We start from the raw sequence: 19,007 nt of genomic DNA, 5'->3' as shown, positions 1-19,007 counted from the left end.
TCGATATTTATACAAAATGGAAGTGCCAGTAATTCTACCCATTTTTTCCCATAAATTTTATTGTAATTTTTAGAAATAGTAGTTGTAGTAACAGTGCAAGTAGTAATAATAATAGTAGTAGTAGTAGTAGTAGTAGCAGTAGTGGTAGTAGTAGTAGTAGTAGTAGTAGTAGTAGTAGTAATAGTGGTAGTAGAGATGTGATATTATAAGAATCAGAACAATTTCCATTCTACTTGGAGGAGGTAGCAGGCACCTGCTGAAACGATAATTACTCCCAGTGAGGTCTAAAGCACTGGATCAGGGGGTGCTGTGAACTTACCATTAAACCCAGCTGTGACCTCACTGAACGTTTCCCTTTGTGTCTCACAACACAAGGGGGTAGTCACAGCCTGCCCTCTAAAGACAACTCTCTTCCTCCACACAAAACTACAAGCACCTAATAACACACACACACACACACACACACACACACACACACACACACACACACACACACACACACACACACACACACACACACTTCACACAAAATTTCAAAATTCATGGCGATTCCTACACCAGCCTCGGAGTCCCCATCTGGGGAGGGACCACAAATGTCCCCAGGTCGGACTACCCTCTGACGACGACCCTAAGTGTGTTGACACCCCCCTCAACTTTTTCTTCATTAACTTCTGCAACATTCGTGGTCTAAGATCTAATTTTCAATCTGTAGAACACCACCTCTCCTCTTATAAACCTCATCTTCTTTTCCTCACTGAAATTCAGGTGTCTGAGGCAACTGACAGTAGCCCCTTTTCTGTTCCCTCCTACTTTCTCTATCCTCATTTTCGATCCAAAGCTGGATGTTGCGTTTATGTGCGCAACAATTTAAGCTGCTCTCGTGCCCACGCTCTTGAATCTTCCGAGTTTTTCACCATCTGGCTACGACTACAGAGTCACTCTCAAACTAAATTTATCTGTGCTGTATACCTCTCACCTAACTCCTCTGACTATAAGAAATTCTTTTGACTACTTAACTTCTAAAGTGGAGCACATTCTGACTCTCCTGCCTTTTACAGAAATCTCCATTCTTGGAGACTTCAATGTTCACCACCAGCTTTGGCTTTCCTTTCCCTTCACTAACCATCCTGGTGAACTAGCCTTCAACATTGTTATCCTCCACGACCTAGAGCAATTGGTTCAGCACCCTACTCGTATTCCCGACCGTCTTGGAGATACGCCCAAAACATTGTCTGACAAAGAAAGAATGAAGAGAGTGTTTTAAGAAAGGAGAGACATTACTGGAAACATTGTGTGGGAGAGAAAGAATCGATAAACAAAGTGTTTAGAAAAGAAAACTACAAAATTGGCAGAAAGAAAAAAAATGTATAAAAATAATTAACTATGAGAAATACAATAAAAAAGTACTAAAATAAAAAAAATCATCAAAGTTAAAATAAAATAAAATAGACAAACATTGTTGCCAACACCGAATCATCTCCGCTAATACTCCTGTTTGTCGCCCCTTGGAACGCGGTGGAAGACTGGGGAGTCCACGCACCTCACGAAGCGGTAGCGAGGGTTGGTGGTGAGCGGGTGTGTTATGTTCCCCTTCCCCAGTAAGGCTCCCATGAAGCTGAAGGTGCCGTAGCTTGTAATATGGTGGTCTCCCAAACTCATCGCCGCCATGTCTTCAGCTGGGACCTCGGAGGCTGGTGGGAAGCGGTGCAAAAGTTAGCTTTTGCAAGTTTGGGCGTTTTGTCTCTGTTTTTTCAAGGTTCTATTGGATGTTCTTGTGTTTTAATGTGTCTTTCTGTTTCTTGATGGTTTAGCAGGTTTAAATGTGTGTTTCTGGTGTTTTCATGTTTTTTATGTGTGTGTTTTTGGTGCCTTTTTGGTGTTGTTTGTGGTCGTTTGCAAGGTTGTAGTGGAAGTTCCTTTATTTTAACGTTTTTTTTTTGTGTCTGTTATGGTTTAGCAGATTTACTGGATGTTGTTGGGGCTTGCAAGAGTGTTTTAATGCTTTCTGCTGTAGTGGAAGTTGGTGGAGTTCTCAAGAGTGTTTTTCATGATTTTATACTTTAACAAACTTCAGCGTCAGTTATAACGGTTTCCAAGAGTGTTTTGAAAAGACAGATTTGTTTTTTCCTTCTTAAAAAAAAAAAATAAATAACAACAACAGCAACAGCAGCAGCAGCAGCAGCAGCAGCAGCAGCAGCAGCAGCAGCAGCAGCAGCAGCAACAACAACAACAACAACAACAACAACAACAACAACAACAACAACAACAACGACAACTAGAAAAACAAAAACAACAGGAAGAAACCAAGAACAGGAAGAAGAAAAGGAATAAAACAGATGAATAGATAAAAAATAAAATAATGACATGAAAAACAAAATAATGAACAAAAACAACAAGAACAAGACTAAGAACAAGAACAAGTAGAAAAAAAATAGATGAATAAGTGAAAATAAGTAAAACAATAACGTGAAAAAAATATTGGCAATGATGATGATGATGACAGTGATGATGATGACGATGACAGCAACTACTGACTCACCAATGACCAGCACGTCCTTCGCCTGCAGGTTCTCCCTGCACCACTTCGGGTCGTCGCTCACCACCAGGAACAGAGGGCGCTTCAACCTGGCGAGGGGCGGCAGTCAGGCCGTGTACACTGGAGGTCACAAGTCTTATCACGTGTTCCCTTTTGTCACGTTCCCTGGTCTGATAAACTTATGGAACCTAACAAGTGGTAAAGGACTTTGGAACAGAACCTGATAAATGGTAAAGGACCTTGGAACGGAATGGAACGATAATTGGTTGGCGACTTTGTAATGGAACCTGATAATTGACAGAAGACCTCATAATTGTACTCTTGAAAACTTTAACTTTCACTTGAACCAGGTAATCTTCCACTGTAGTCACAAAAACTACTCAAAAACACAACAACTTCCGCTTTTAAACCAGTCAAAGCGTTACTGGACTCACCAAAACAGCCTTGAAAACCCCCAATAACCTCCACTAGAAACTGCTAAACAATCATTAAAACCACGGAACCCATTAAAAGTACGACAGTGTCCACTGGAACCTGTTAAAGTGTCACTGGACTCGCCAACACACCCTTGGAAACACCAACTTTGGCTGTATCCCTTCAGTCTGGGTAGCACACAGAAACGTTTAAATGAGTGCGACTAAAAACAAACCTTACCGCTTCTTGTAGAACTCAAAGGCGTTGGTGTAGTAGAGTTTACCCAGCTGGGTCAGATTGAAGAGCATCTTCATGTGCCCCTCGTAGTCCGTCCGCCTGACATGAACAGTCACAATTGGGAAGTCCCTTTGGTGATACGTCGCGTTGAAACTCATTAGAGCGTTGTTGATGTTCTGTACGGCATTCTTCATCACCTCGTCCCGGAACTTGAAGAGGGTGTGAGTCAGCTTCCGGTGCTCCAGGAAGAGGTCTCGGGGTCCAGGGTAGTCATAGACGTGGTAGGAAGTGTCCAGCAGAGGTTCTTTGATGACACTGGAGGTGGTGTTGGTCCAGGCCTGAGCCGCAGCTCTGTACAGCTTGTCATACAGGTCCATGTAGGAAATGCTCTTAGCCTTGCCCATGAAGCAGCTTGGGTTCTTGATCGGCATGACTATGTTCTTGAAGAATTTGTCGAGGGTTGCGTGCATCTCATCGAGCGTGGACACCTGTTTGCGGGAAGGCAGGTGCTATGAGAAGGAGGGGGAGGGACAGACAGAGAGGTTCCTATTCGTAAACGTTTTGGTATCTCATTGGAACTATTTTCAAAAGCCAGAGATGATAAGTCGGGCTGTCACAATGTCTTATTTCCCTCTAACAATGCAAAACCCCTGTTAAACTGTAGTTATAGTCATGTAAACCCTCTTGAAAATCAGTCATGTCTAGAAAAACCTGTTAAACTATCACTGGAATCATGAAAATTCTCAGTAACGTACACTAGAATCATGAAAGCCCCCTTGAAAACCCTTAAAAGACTTCCACTGGAGCCTGTGCAAGTTAACCTAAAGGAGACACTGAAATGCTTGAGCATACTGCTTAGGGAAAGAGATGGACGGAGGGAGATTTCAAGACACTTCTGCATATTTGGATAATACTTTTGGCTGTTTCCTTTAGGGACTGGCATCTTAGTGAGACTTTTATGTATCTGTTTATCTATTTTTTACCTTTTGTAGCTCTTATCCAGGGACACTTCTTATATAAAAATAAAAGCAAGAAAAAAAAAAAAGAAGAGTCTGGATATTGTAGTAGTAGGACAAAAGGGCAGTGGGCGATGACTGACCCGGACTCCAAACAGGTGACGCAGGAGGTAGAGGCTGGCGTACTGACACATCTTGTTGCCCAGACGCCCTGCCTGGTTGACGGTGACGTAAGGCTGGTCGCAGTCTGCAATAGAGTAAGACATTCCTCGTGGCTGTAAGGGCCCTGTTCTGAAAGGCTCTCCCTCGTCAAAGGTCACAAAGATAATTAGTCATGTTCTTATGATTTTTTTATCCTTTTTGATTTGTAGAAATTCTGTTAATCTTCCAGTATAATAATGAATTCTTCATTCACTTTTACTACAGCATCGTAAACTATCACTGGATTCTTGAAAACCACAACAACTTCTATCAGAGCCTGTTGATCTATCACTGAATCATGAAAAACACCGTTGAAAGCCCCAACAACTTCCAATTGAACCATTAAACTATACAATCGTAAAAGAAAAAAAAAACACCCAAGAAAACCTCAGTAACTTGAAGAACCTGCTAAATTATCATTGTAACCTCGAAAACACCCTTGACAACCAACATTCACTACAACCTGTTGAAACACTGGAATAATTAGTCCTGCTCTTCAGTTTGGGGAGTTTAGGTACGATTAGCAATGGGTACTTCGGGCGTGGACGTGAGGCGTGGGCGTGCATTGCTTACCGTGCTCTGGAACCGGCTGAACGTACAGCCCACTAAGGTAAGGGAAGCAGCCAGACTGAGAGGGCAGCGGCAGGGGGTCCTTAAGTGGCGAAGGGCGAGGGCCCGCCTGCTCATTTGTCCTGGAAGCTGTTGTGTTGAGGATTGGAAGGCTCCTGCAGGTGACCAGGAGGTTTTCCAGCTCTGTACTTGATACCTGGAAGACTGTGTTGTTGGCCAGGTGCTTGGTGAGCCATAGGTGTTTGTCTGAGGGTTTCAAGAACAGGAGGACGTAGACGAGGCAGAGGAATCCTAAACCTAGTGTCAGTGTTCTCTTCTCCCCAATTGTGGCCATGGTTACTGCGGCATGTGAGGGCTGCCTTCTGTACGTGTTAGGGCCCTGATTCTCCTTCAGTTAAAGGTGTTGGGGCTTCTCCACGTGTTGAGGGATTTGTTCAGGTGTTAGAGGCGTTGTGTAGATGCTGGGGGCTTTCAGGTGTTAGGTATGGGCTTTGTTCAGGTGTTAAGGGCTTTTCAGATGTTAGGGGCTTAAGTATCAGATGTTACGTCTTCCTTCCTCCGTATCGCACGTGTCTTTTTAAGGAACAAGGCATCGAGTCACCACAAGTCACTGAAATCGTGAAAACACTCTTGAAAACTTAAATAACTTCCACTGGAGCCTGTTAAACTACCGTGTCACTCAGTCACCACCGCGTCATCACAAGTCATCACCAAGTCGAGAAGAAATGACAACAGTTTTTAGAATGAGAAATAATTGATTCAAACTTGATAATGGTAAGAGAGAGAGAGAGAGAGAGAGAGAGAGGAGAGAGAGAGAGAGAGAGAGAGAGAGAGAGAGAGAGAGAGAGAGAGAGAGAGAGAGAGAGAGAGATGGGAAGGAATTGGTGCTCAAACAGAGCGGTGGATGACTGGAATAGGCTGGAAAGGACTGGAATGGACTCAGTAATGAGGCTGTTAGTGCTGAGTCTGTAGGGAGGTTTGAAAGACTGGACAGGTGTATGGATGGGGATGACAGAAAGTCATGCTTCATGCTTTATACACTGCCTCGTGTATGCCCGATGGCTTATTGCACCCACCATTGTGATCTTGTGGACCAACCTTTGTGTTCTTGTGTCATAAATACCAAAACGAGGCAAACACGTCACTTATCACCTCTGTGGCCTCTGTGGCAGGGGAGGGTGAGACTTCATGCAGGGTTGCACAAACCACAGCAAATCCTAGGAACTCTCGACAGTCCAACCGTTGAGCTTGAAGTAAGGACAATATAATGCTGCCTAGCCGTCATCGCAGGTGTTCATGCAGGTGTGCCCGGCAACAAGCCATAACTATTGATGGCAAGATGCACACACACACACACACACACACACACACACACACACACACACACACACACACACACACACACACACACACACACCCACAGGGGTGGGGGCTAATTGCAAAAGGAATGAAATAATAGAAAGGGGATATGAAGAGGTAGGAAAAGTAAGAGAGAGAGATAGATATATAGATAGATAGATAGATAGATAGATAGATAGATAGAGAGAGAGAGAGAGAGAGAGAGAGAGAGAGAGAGAGAGAGAGAGAGAGAGAGAGAGAGAGAGAGAGAGAGAGAGAGAGAGAGAGAGAGAGAGAGAAAGAGTGGGGTGGGGAGGGAGGGAGAGAGGGGCACTTACAGAAAATATAATGCACTGCCACGTTATCATAATGCACACATACACACTCGAAGGCAGATGTCCAGACACACCTGTATATTTACATTCTCTCTCTCTCTCTCTCTCTCTCTCTCTGCTACACGCCAAAGTAATGTTAGGTTAGGCAGATGTACTATATATATATATATATATATATATATATATATATATATATATATATATATATATATATATATATATATATATATATATATATATATATATATAAATTGTTTATAGGGTATTATAATATAATGTTAGAGTAAATTAGGTTAAGGTGGTAGAATGGTCAGTAAGTTTGTAAAGAATGTGAGCCGTAATGGAGTTGGACAGATTATTTTTTGCATATATTTGTTGTCAACATCTGCGCATTAGTAAGGCCAATAAAAAATAAATTAAATGAAAGACTGCTGGAAAGTAATGGCAACCATCTTATTTTTACGAAATAAAAAAAATGAAGTAAATAAATAAATTAACAAGACGTTCAAATAGAAAAGAGAGCAAAAATATGACTACATAAATTAAAAAGAAATACATAAAAGTGAAAGAAATTTGTTTAAATGGAAAAAAACGAATAAATTTGTAAAAAAAAAAAAAAAGAAACTAAGAGGAAAATTCATAATAAGTAAATAATATGATATATAAAATATAAGATTGATAACATTTTAAAAGTACACGTGTGGATAAGATAAATTCCGGATAAACAAACAAACAAACAAATAACAAATAAGTGAGTAACTAAATAAATCAACTCAACATTTTTTTCTTCAAAACCATAAAAGGAGGAAAAATTATGAAGTAATTTTAGAAAAGTTTCCGTTAAAAGAACAAAGAAACGGGACCTATTTTCTTTTTATCCCGCTTTCTTCACGACTAGCACCGCGTTTTCTGAGAGAGAGAGAGAGAGAAAGAGAGAGAGAGAGAGAGAGAGAGAGAGAGAGAGAGAGAGAGAGAGAGACGTGGGCTGCTTAGTGTGCATCTCTCTCTCTCTCTCTCTCTCTCTCTCTCTCTGTCTCTCTCATCAATATAATGAAATAATTATCACATTCACTAATATAATGAGAAAAAAAAAATTAGATTACTTGTAACGATATATTTTTTATCCTTAACTTGTCTGGCATATCACTGTAACATTTTCATTATGGTATTAGAATTAAGATGTGCAATGATTTTTTTTTTTTTCGACTTTCAACCGTGAGAATGCAAGACCGTGTGGGGAGTGTGGTTTGTCATTGTTACCCTTGAAATACTCACGTTTTCTTTTTCTTTCAAAATGTCGACATTCGTAGAAAATGGAGGTGCTACTCCTATTTTTCCGTAGTTTTTATTATAAAATACTACCACTACAACAACAAGTACTACTACTACTACTACTACTACTACTACTACTACTACTACTACTACTACTACTACTACTACTACTACTACTATTCCTTTTAAGTAATTTTAAGTAATTTTAAGTAATTCTTCTAGTTGCGTTTATGTGCGCAACAATTTAACCTGCTCTCGTGCCCACGCTCTTCAATCTTCCGAGTTTTCCACCATCCGGCTACGACTACAGAGTCACTCTCAAACTAAATTTATCTGTACTGTATACCTCTCACCTAACTCCTCTGACTATAAGAAATTCTTTTGACTACTTAACTTCTAAAGTGGAGCACATTCTGACTCTCCTGCCTTTTGCAGAAATCTCCATTCTTGGAGACTTCAATGTTCACCACCAGCTTTGGCTTTCCTTTCCCTTCGCTAACCATCCTGGTGAACTAGCCTTCAACTTTGTTATCCTCCACGACCAAGAGCAATTGGTTCAGCACCCTACTCGTATTCCAGACCGTCTTGGAGATACACCCAACATTCTTGACCTTTTCCTGACCTCTAATCCTTCTGCTTATTTTGTCACCCTCCCTTCTCCGTTGGGCTCCTCCGACCACAATCTCATATATGTATCTTGTCTTATCGCTCCAATCCCTCCTCAGGATCCCCCTAAGCGAAGGTGCCTCTGGCGTTTTGCCTCTGCTAGTTGTGGGGACCTGAAGAGGTATTTTGTTGATTTTCCTTGGAATGACTACTGCTTCCTGTCAGAGTCTTTGTGTGCTGAGTGCATAACAGAGGTGACAGTGTCTGGCATGGAGGCGTACATTCCTCACTCTTTTTTCTCGACCTAAACCTTCCAAACCTTGGTTTAACACAGGTTGTTCTCGTGCTATACATGATAGAGAGGTGGCCCACAAAAGGTACTTAAGCCTTCCATCACCAGAATCTCATGCACTTTATATTTCTGCCCGGAAGCATGTCAAGTCTGTTCTCCAGCTAGCCAAAAACTCCTTCATTAACAGAAAGTGTGAAAATCTTTCAAGATCTAACTCCCCTCGTGACCTCTGGCATCTAGCCAAGAATATCTCCAATAACTTTGCTTGTTTTTCTTTCCCTCCTTTATTTCAACCAGATGGCACCACTGCTATCACATCTATTTCTAAAGCTGAACTCTTCGCTCAAACCTTTGCTAAAAACTCTACCTTGGACGATTCTGTGCTCGTTCCTCCCTCTCCTCCACCCTCTGACTGCTTCATGCTACTTATTAAGATTCTTCGTAATGATGTTTTCCATGCCCTCACTGGCCTAAACCCTCGGAAGGCTTATGGACCTGATGGGGTCCCTCCTATTGTTCTCCGAAATTGTTTCTCCGTGCTTGCACCTTGCCTAGTCAAACTCATTCAGCTCTGTCTGTCAACATCTACCTTTACATCTTGCTGGAGGTTTGCCTACATTCAACCTGTTCCTAAAAAGGGTGACCGTTCTAATCCCTCAAATAACCGCCCTATTTCTTTAATTTCCTGCCTATCTAAAGTTTCTGAATATATCCTAAACAGGAAGATTCTTAAACATCTCTCACTTCACAACCTTCTATCTGATCGCCAGTATGGTTTCCGTCGAGGCCGCTCTACTGGTGATCTTCCGGCTTTCCTTATTTAGTCTTGGTCAGAGAGATTTTTAGAGATTTTGGTGAAACTTGCTGTTGCCTTGGAAATATCAAAAGCTTTTGATAGAGTCTGGCACAAAGCTTTGATTTCCAAACTACCCTCCTACGGCTTCTATCCTTCTCTCTGTAACTTCATCTCAAGTTTCCTTTCTGACCGTTCTATTGCTGCTGTGGTAGACGGTCACTGTTCTCCTCCTAAATCTATTAACAGTGGTGTTCCTCAGGGTTCTGTCCTGTCTCCCACTCTCTTCTTACGAGTATTATTCATCAATGACCTTCTAAACCAAACTTCTTGTCCTGTCCACTCCTACGCTGATGATACCACCCTGCACTTTTTCACGTCTTTTCATAGACGTCCAACCCTTCAGGAAGTAAACATATCACGCAGGGAGGCCATAGAACGCCTGACTTCTGATCTCTCTAAAATTTCTGATTGTGACAGAGCTAACTTGGTATTATTTAATGCTTCAAAACTCAATTCCTCCATCTATCAACTCGACACAACCTTCCAGACAACTATCACCTCTCCTTTAGTGACACTCAACTGTCCCTCTCTTCTACACTGAACATCCTCGCTCTGTCCTTTACTTATAATCTGAACTGGAAACTTCACATCTCATCTTTAGCTAAAATAGTTTCTATGAATTTAGGTGTTCTGAGACGTCTCACCAGTTTTTCTCACCCCCCAGCTGCTAACCCTGTACAAGGGCCTTATCCGTCCATGTATGGAGTATGCTTCACATGTCTGCGGGGGTTTCACTCATACCGCTCTTCTAAACAGAGTGGAATAAAAAGCTCCTCTCCTCTCAGTGACAGTCTTCAGCCTCTCTCTCATCGCCGCAATGTTGCATCTCTAGTTGTCTTCTACCGCTATTTTCATGCTAACTGCTCTTCTGATCTTGCTAACTACATCCCTCCCCTCCTCCCGCGGCCTCACTGCACAAGACTTTCTTCTTTCTCTCACCCCTATTCTGTTCACCTCTCTAATGCAAGAGTTAACCAGTATTCTCAATCATTCACCCCTTTCTCTGGTAAACTCTGGAACTCCCTGCCTGTTTTTGTATTTCCACCTTCGTATGACTTGAATTCCTTCAAGAGGGAGGTTTCAAGACACTTATCCTTCAATTTTTGACTACCGCTTTGGACCCTTTTCTGGGAATGGCATCTCAGTGGGCTTTTTTTTTTTTAATTGGATTTTTGTTGCCCTTGGCCAGTGTCCCTCCTACATAAAAAAAAAAAAAAAAAAAAAAAAAAATATATATATATATATATATATATATATATATATATATATATATATATATATATATATATATATATATATATATATATATATATATATATATATATATATATATATATATATATATATATATATATTATCATAAGAACCACCCATTACATCACACATTATCTGGTAGGGGAAATTTAAAAAGTAGAAACTTTATTGGGAAGATCGCCTACAAAAAGAAATTAAATATGTACGTAGATTACTGAAGTATTGTGTTGTAGAAAAGAAAAACAAAGAAATCGTACAGAAAAAAAAAATCATGGAAGAAAGTGTTTTAAAAAAGATAGAGTACTGGAAATTTTGTCTAAGAGAAAAGAATGAAGAAAAATTTAGAAGAGAATCACTATTGGAAACATTGTCTGACAAAGAAAGAATGAAGAGAGTGTTTTAAGAAAGGAGAGACATTACTGGAAACATTGTGTGGGAGAGAAAGAATCAATAAACAAAGTGTTTAGAAAAGAAAACTACAAAATTGGCAGAAAGAAAAAAAATGTATAAAAATAATTAACTATGAGAAATACAATAAAAAAAATACTAAAATAAAAAGAATCATCAAAGTTAAAATAAAATAAGATAGACAAACATTGTTGCCAACACCGAATCATCTCCGCTAATACTCCTGTTTGTCGCTCCTCGGAACGCGGTGGAAGACTGGGGAGTCCACGCACTTCACCAAGTTGTAGCGAGGGTTGGTGGTGAGCGGGTGTGTTATGTTCCCATTTCCCATTAAGGCTCCCATGAAGCTGAAGGTGCCGTAGCTTGTAATATGGTGGTCTCCCAAACTCATCGCCGCCATGTCCTCAGCTGGGACCTTGGAGGCTGGTGGGCAGCGGTGCAAAGGTTAGCTTTTGTAAGTTTGGGCGTTTTGTCTCAGTTTTTTTCAAGGTTCTATTGGATGTTCTTGTGTTTTAATGTGTCTTTCTGTTTCTTGATGGTGTAGCAGGTTTAAATGTGTGTTTTTGGTGTTTTCATGTTTTTTATGTGTGTGTTTTTGGTGCCTTTTTGTGTTGTTTGTGGTCGTTTTGGTGTTGTTTGTGGTTGTTTGCAAGATTGTAGTGGAATTTTGTATATTTTAACGTTTTTTTTTGTTTTATATATATATATATATATATATATATATATATATATATATATATATATATATATATATATATATATATATATATATATATATATATATATATATATATATATATATATATATATATATATATATATATATATATATATATATATATATATATATATATATATATAACAACAGCAGCAGCAGCAGCAGCAGCAGCAGCAGCAGCAGCAGCAGCAGCAACAACAACAACAACAACAACAACAACAACAACAACAACAACAACAACAACAACAACAACAACAACAACAACAACAACAACAACAACAACAACAACAACAACAACTAGAAAAAGAAAAACAACAGGAAGAAACCAAGAACAGGAAGAAGAAAAGGAATAAAACAGATGAATTAATAAAAAAAAATAAAATAATGACATGAAAAACAAAATAATGAATAAAACCAACAAGAACAAGGCTCAGAACAAAAAGAAAATAAAAAAAATAGATGAATAAGTCAAAATAATTAAAACAATAACGTGAAAAAAATATTGGCAATGATGATGATGACAGTGATGACGATGACGATGACAGCAACTACTGACTCACCAATGACCAGCACGTCCTTCGCCTGCAGGTTCTCCCTGCACCACTTCGGGTCGTCACTCACCACCAGGAACAGAGGGCGCTTCAACCTGGCGAAGGACGGCAGTCAGGGCGTGTACACTGGAGGTCACAAGTCTTACCACGTGTTCCCTTTTGTCACGTTCCCTGGTCTGATAAACTTATGGAACCTGGTAAGTGGTAAAGGACCTTGGAATGGAGCCTGATAGTTGGTTGGGGACTTTGTAACGGAACCTGATAATTGACAGAAGACCTCAGATTGTACACTTGAAAACTTTAACTTTTCCACTAGAACCAGTTAATATTTGACTAGAATTCCGGAAACCATTGAAAAACAGATCAATCTTCACTAGACCCAACTAATTTTCCACTAGTCACAAAAACTATCGATAAACATGATATTCTCCACTTAAACCAGTCAAAGCATCACTGGACTCACCAAAACAGCCTTGAAAACCCCCAATAACCTCCACTAGAAATTGCCAAACTATCATTAAAATCACGAAACCCATTAAAACTACGACAATCTCCACTGGAACCTGTTAAAGTGTCACTGGACTCGCCAACACACCCTTGGAAACACCAACTTTGGCTGTATCCCTTCAGTCTGGGTAGCACACAGAAACGTTTAAATGAGTGCGACTAAAAACAAACCTTACCGTTTCTTGTAGAACTCAAAGGCGTTGGTGTAGTAGAGTTTACCCAGCTGGGTCAGATTAAAGAGCTTCTTCATGTGCCCCTCGTAGTCTGTCCGCCTGACATGAACAGTCACAATTGGGAAGTCCCTTTGGTGATACGTCGCGTTGAAACTCCTAAGAGCGTTGTTGATGTTCTGTACGGCATTCTTCATCACCTCGTCCCGGAACTTGAAGAGGGTGTGAATTAGCTTCCGGTGCTCCAGGAAGAGGTCTCGAGGTTCGGGGTAGTCATAGATGTGGTAGGAAGTGTCCAGCAGAGGTTCTATGATGACAGTGGAGGTGGTCTTGGTCCAGGCCTGAGCTGCAGCTCTGTACAGCTTGTCATACAGGTCCATGTAGGAAATGCCCTTAGCCTTGCCCACGAAGCAGCTTGGGTTCTTGACCGGCGTGACTATGTTCTTGAAGAATTTGTCAAGGATTGTGTGCATTTTATTGAGCGTGGACACCTGTTTGAAGGTAGACAGGTGCTATGAGAGGGAGGGGGAGGGACAGACAGAGAGGTTCCTATTGGTAAACGTTTTGCTGTCGTATCAGAACTGAAAATCTTGAAAATCACTGTCATGTCTACTAAAACCTTTTAAACTATCACTGGAATCATGAAAATTCTCATTAACGTACACTAGAATCATGAAAGCTCCCTTGAAAACTTTTAAAAGACTTCCACTGGAGCCTGTGCAAGTTAACCTAAAGGAGACACTGAAATGCTTGAGCATACTGCTTAGGAAAGAGATGGACGGAGGGAGATTTCAAGACACTTGTACATTTTTGGATAATACTTTTGGCTGTTTCCTTTAGGGACTGGCATCTTAGTGGGACTTTTATGTATCTGTTTATCTATTCTTAACCTTTTGTAGCTCTTATCCAGGGACACTTCTTATATGAAAATAAAAGCAAAAAAAAGAAAAAAAAGAAGAGTCTGGATATTGTATTTAGTAGGACAGAAGGGCAGTGGGCGATGACTGACCCGGACTCCAAACAGGTGACGCAGGAGGTAGAGGCTGGCGTACTGACACATCTGGTTGCCCAGACGCCCTGCCTGGTTGACGGTGACGTAAGGCTGGTCGCAGTCTGCAATAGAGTAAGACATTCCTCGTGGCTCCAAGGGCCCTGTTCTGAAAGGCTCTCCCTCGTCAAAGGTCGCAAAGATAATTAGTCAGGTTCTTATGATTTTTTTTTTCCTTTTTTTGATTTGCAGAAGTTATGTTAATCTTCCAGTGTAATAATGAATTCTTCATTCACTTTTACTACAGCATCGTAAACTATCACTGGATTCTTGAAAACCACAACTACTTCTATCAGAGCCTGTTGATCTATCACTGAATCATGAAAAACACCGTTGAAAGCCCCAACAACTTCCAATTGAACCATTAAACTATAGAATCGTGAAAAAAAGATACACAAGAAAACCTCAGTAACTTGAAGAACCTGCTAAATTATCATTGTAACCTCGAAAACACACTTGACAACCAACATTCACTACAACCTGTTGAAACACTGGAATAATTAGTCTTACTCTTTAGTTTGGGGAGTTTAGGTACGGTTAGCAATGGGTACTTCGGGCGTGGACGTGAGGCGTGGGCGTGCATTGCTTACCGTGCTCTGGAACCGGCTGAACGTACAGCTCACTAAGGTAAGGGAAGCAGCCAGACTGAGAGGGCAGCGGCAGGGGGTCCTTAAGTGGCGAAGGGCGAGGGTCCACCTGCTCATTTGTCCTGGAAGCTGTTGTGTTGAGGATTGGAAGGGTCCTGCAGATGACCAGGAGCTTTTCCAGCTCTGTACTTGATAGCGTGTTGTTGTCCACGTCTTTGGGGAGCCGTCTGTGTTTGTCTAAGGGTTTGGGGAAGAGAAGGACGTAGACAAAGCAGAGGAGTCCTGAACCTAGTGCCAGTATTCTCTTCTGCCTGAGTGTGGCCATGATTACTGCGGCATGTGATTCTCCTTGAGTTAAAGGTGTTAGGGCTTCTCCAGGTGTTGAGGGCTTTGTTCAGGTGTTAAGGGCTTGATTACCAGATGTTACGTCTTGCTTCCTCCGTATCTCACGTGTCTAAGGAACAAGGCACCAAGTTAACACGTCATTGACCCTTGAAAAATCAAAGAACTTCCACTGGAGTCTGTTAAACTATCCCTGGAATCATGAAAACACTCGTGAAAAGCCCAGTAACTTTCACTGTAGCCTGGCAAAACAGACTTGTGCATTGGGTGTGATCATTATTACATTAGCTGGTGAACGCCGTGGACAGAAGTAGCTGACAGTTGTTGCTGGTGTGGAACTCGCGCCGGGCTTGAGACGCTTAAGGCGTCAAGCGATGGTTGGTCAACAAACCTTTCCAAACTGAAAGACCTTTCTGCTAGTGAAGCACCGCACGAAAGTGAAACACATGCAAGATGTAGACTACAAAGTTACAATGGCACACTCACAGAGACACCACGCCCCGTACTGAACTGTACACTGGCAAGAAGAAAACGATCCCGGACAGAAGTGTGCACTCACAGGAAGACGATGTAATTATCCCGGACAGGGCCCCATTGCTGTTACCTAAAGTGAACTTCCAGGTTCCTGCACTTAACATCTCACTCGAGTGGTCTGTCTCAGGGTACCCAAGAATCACGGAAAGGACGAAACAACCTGTAATAAATACAATATTTACGAAATATAAGCGAATGGCCACAAAAGTGTACTAATCCTGTGCTAACACAGAAAAAAAAGCTTCTACCATCACCATTACCGAGCTGTGTCAACTCTTGACAAAAAAAAAAAAAAATATCGACTAAAACAATTCACAATATGCACGCATCACCTCTCTCTCTCTCTCTCTCTCTCTCTCTCTCTCTCTCTCTCTCTCTCTCTCTCTCTCTCTCTCTCTCTCTGTCAACCTTAAATTCGTGTACTGTTCTTTCAAAGCTGCCTAATGCTCAGCAGTAACACTGACTGCTGAGTCCCTTCCATTCATCCACCACTCTGTTTGAGAACCAATTCCTTCCTGTCTCATTTCTAAATATAACCTTTTCAAACTTTCCGCAGGTCACCACAAGTCGCCACGAGTCACCATCGCGTCACTCAGTCACCACCGCGTCACTCAGTCACCACTGCGTCACTCAGTCACCACCGCGTCATCACAAGTCAGCACCAAGTCGAGATGAAATGACAACAGTTTTTAGAATAAGAAATAATTGGTTCAAACTTGATAAAGGTAAGAGAGAGAGAGAGAGAGAGAGAGAGAGAGAGAGAGAGAGAGAGAGAGAGAGAGAGAGAGAGAGAGAGAGAGAGAGAGAGAGAGAGAGAGAGAGATGGGAAGGAATTGGTGCTCAAACAGAGCGGTGGATGACTGGAATAGGCTGGAAAGGACTGGAATGGACTCAGTAATGAGGCTGTTAGTGCTGAGTCTGTAGGGAGGTTTGAAAGATTGGACAGGTGTATGGATGGGGATGACAGGTGGAAACAGAAAGTCATGCTTCATGCTTTATACACTGCCTCGTGTATGCCCGATGGCTTATTGCACCCACCATTGTGATCTTGTGCACCAACCTTTGTGTTCTTGTGTCATAAATACCAAAACGAGGCAAACACGTCACGTATCACCTCTGTGGTCTTTGGAAATATCAGGCAGGGGAGGGTGAGACTTCATGCAGGGTTGCACAAACCACAGCAAATCCTAGGAACTCTCGACAGTCCAACCGCTGAGCTTGAAGTAAGGACAATATAATGCTGCCTAGCCGTCATCGCAGGTGTTGATGCAGGTGTGACTGGCAACAAGCCACAACTATTGATGGCAAGATGCACACACACACACACACACACACACACACACACACACACACACACACACACACACACACACACACACACACACACACACACACACACACACACACACACACACACACACACACACACACCACATACACCCACACACACACACACACACACACACACACACACACACACACACACACACACACACACACACACAGACACTACAGAGTTACTCTCAAACTAAATTTATCTGTGCTGTATACTTCTCACCTGACTCCTCTGACTACAAGAAATTCTTCTAAAATGGAGCACATTCCGACTCTCCTCCCTTTTGCAGAGATCTCCATTGTTGGAGATTTCAATGTTCACAACCAGCTTTGGCTTTCCTCTCCCTTCATTTACCATCCTGGTGAACTAGCCTTCAACTTTGTTATCCTCCACGACCAAGAGCAATTGGTGCAGCACCCTACTCGTTTTCCAGACCGTCTTGGAGATACGCCCAACATTCTTGACGTTTTCCTGACCTCTAATCCTTCTGCTTATGCTGTCACCCTCCCTTCTCCGTTGGGCTCCTCCGATCACAATCTCATATCTGTATCTTGTCCTATCGCTCCAATCCCTCCTCAGGATCCCCCTAAGCGAAGATGCCTCTGGCGTTTTGCCTCTGCTAGTTGTGGGGACCTGAGGAGGTATCGTACATTCCTCACTCTTTTTTCTCGACCTAAATCTTCCAAATCTTGGTTTAACAGCTTATTCTCGTGCTATACATGATAGAGAAGTGGCCCACAAAAGGTACTTAAGCCTTCCATCATCAGAATCTCATGCACTTTATATTTCTGCCCAGAAGCATGTCAAGTCTGTTCTCCAGCTAGCCAAAAACTCCTTCATTAACAGAAAGTGTGAAAATCTTTCAAGATCTAACTCCCCTCGTGACCTCTGGCATCTAGCCAAAAATATCTCCAATAACTTTGCTTGTTTTTCTTTCCCTCCTTTATTTCAACCAGATGGCACCACTGCTATCACATCTATTTCTAAAGCTGAACTCTTCGCTCAAACCTTTGCTAAAAACTCTACCTTGGACGATTCTGTGCTCGTTCCTCCCTCTCCTCCACCCTCTGACTGCTTCATTCTTAAAATTCTTCGTAATGATGTTTTCCATGACCTCACTGGAGTAAACTCTCGGAAGGCTTATGAACCTGATGGGGTCCCTCCTATTGTTCTCTGAAACTGTGTCTCCGTGCTTGCACCTTGCCTAGTCAAACTCATTCAGCTCTGTCTGTCAACATCTACCTTTCCATCTTGCTGGAAGTTTGTCTACATTCAACCTGTTCCTAAAAAGGGTGACCGTTCTAATCCCTCAAACAACCCCCCTATTGCTTTAATTTTCTGCCTATCTAAAGTTTTTGGATCTATCCTGAACAGGAAGATTCTTAAACCTCTATCACTTTACAACCTTCTATCTGATCGCCAGTATGGGTTCCGTCAAGGCCGCTCTACTGGTGATCTTCTGGCTTTCCTTACTGAGTCTTGGTCATCCTTTTAAGAGATTTTGGTGAAACTTTTGCTGTTGCGTTGGACATGTCAAAAGGTTTTGATAGAGTCTGGCACAAAGCTTTGATTTCCAAACTACCCTTCTACGGCTTCTATCCTTCTCTCTGTAACTTCATCTCAAGTTTCCTTTCTTACCGTTCTATTGCTTCTGTGGTAGACGGTCACTGTTCTCCTCCTAAATTTATTAACAGTGGTGTTCCTAAGAGTTCTGTCCTGTCACCCATTCTCTTCTTATTATTCATCACTGACCTTCTAAACTTCTTGTCCTGTCCACTCCTACGCTGATGATACCACCCTGTACTTTTCCACGTCTTTTCATAGACGTCCAACCCTTCAGGAAGTAAAAATTTCACACAGGGAAGCCATAGAACGCCTGACTTCTGATCTCTCTAAAATTTCTGATTGGGGCAGAGCTAACTTGGTATGGTTCAATTCT

At 41.7% G+C, this 19,007-nt stretch overlaps 3 protein-coding genes across 8 annotated transcripts in view; 1 reads left to right on the top strand and 2 right to left on the bottom strand.

Moving 5' to 3' along the window:
• The window catches only part of LOC135095735 (galactoside alpha-(1,2)-fucosyltransferase 1-like), a 14,382-nt gene extending 8,161 nt beyond the window's left edge, over positions 1-6,221 (bottom strand). Inside the window, exons 1-6 of one of the 4 annotated variants that reach the window (XM_063996789.1) lie at positions 6,067-6,221; positions 4,918-5,524; positions 4,287-4,390; positions 3,191-3,675; positions 2,540-2,625; positions 1-1,691 (exon numbers count right to left, since the gene is read on the bottom strand). The exon at positions 1-1,691 is cut by the window's left edge and continues 208 nt beyond it. In XM_063996789.1, coding sequence (XP_063852859.1) covers positions 1,483-1,691; positions 2,540-2,625; positions 3,191-3,675; positions 4,287-4,390; positions 4,918-5,248 — 1,215 coding nt within the window. In that variant the 5' untranslated portion in view covers positions 5,249-5,524; positions 6,067-6,221 and the 3' untranslated portion in view covers positions 1-1,482. Of the gene's footprint in view, positions 1,692-2,539; positions 2,626-3,190; positions 3,676-4,286; positions 4,391-4,917; positions 5,714-6,012 lie in introns of those variants that run through there. The other 3 variants (XM_063996790.1, XM_063996791.1, XM_063996788.1) reach the window with 3 other exon arrangements.
• LOC135095737 (TWiK family of potassium channels protein 7-like) overlaps positions 1-16,795 on the top strand; it is a 31,015-nt gene extending 14,220 nt beyond the window's left edge. Inside the window, exon 9 of the mRNA XM_063996796.1 lies at positions 16,289-16,795. The gene's annotated coding sequence lies outside the window, so the exon portion shown is untranslated. The remainder of the gene's footprint in view (positions 1-16,288) is intronic.
• On the bottom strand, positions 10,997-16,931 carry LOC135095736 (galactoside alpha-(1,2)-fucosyltransferase 2-like). Of its 3 annotated transcripts, none has more exons than XM_063996793.1 (7): positions 16,793-16,929; positions 15,758-15,892; positions 14,860-15,310; positions 14,231-14,334; positions 13,228-13,712; positions 12,554-12,639; positions 10,997-11,698 (listed from the first exon to the last, which is right to left on the bottom strand). In XM_063996793.1, exons 3-7 carry the CDS (start codon positions 15,179-15,181, stop codon positions 11,490-11,492), a joined length of 1,206 nt encoding a protein of 401 aa, XP_063852863.1. In that variant the 5' UTR covers positions 15,182-15,310; positions 15,758-15,892; positions 16,793-16,929; the 3' UTR covers positions 10,997-11,489. The 3 variants fall into 3 exon arrangements, with proteins under 3 accessions (XP_063852863.1, XP_063852864.1, XP_063852865.1); XM_063996794.1 differs by having other exon boundaries at positions 15,803-15,892; XM_063996795.1 differs by lacking the exon at positions 15,758-15,892 and having other exon boundaries at positions 16,793-16,931.
• Positions 16,932-19,007: the final 2,076 nt, after the last annotated feature.

Source organism: Scylla paramamosain, unplaced genomic scaffold, assembly GCF_035594125.1.
Source record: "Scylla paramamosain isolate STU-SP2022 unplaced genomic scaffold, ASM3559412v1 Contig1, whole genome shotgun sequence".
NCBI classification, from domain to species: Eukaryota; Metazoa; Arthropoda; class Malacostraca; order Decapoda; family Portunidae; genus Scylla; species Scylla paramamosain.
This window is presented reverse-complemented; position numbering and strand designations above follow the sequence as displayed.

Coding starts and splice junctions, on each gene's coding strand:
- LOC135095736 (XM_063996795.1), bottom strand. CDS start 15,181: ATGGCCACACTCAGGCAGAAGAGAATACTGGCACTAGGTTCAGGACTC. Junction 14,335..14,859: donor TCAGCCGGTTCCAGAGCACG/GTAAGCAATGCA, acceptor ACTCTATTGCAG/ACTGCGACCAGCCTTACGTC. Junction 12,640..13,227: donor TTTGAGTTCTACAAGAAACG/GTAAGGTTTGTT, acceptor GTCCTTCGCCAG/GTTGAAGCGCCCTCTGTTCC.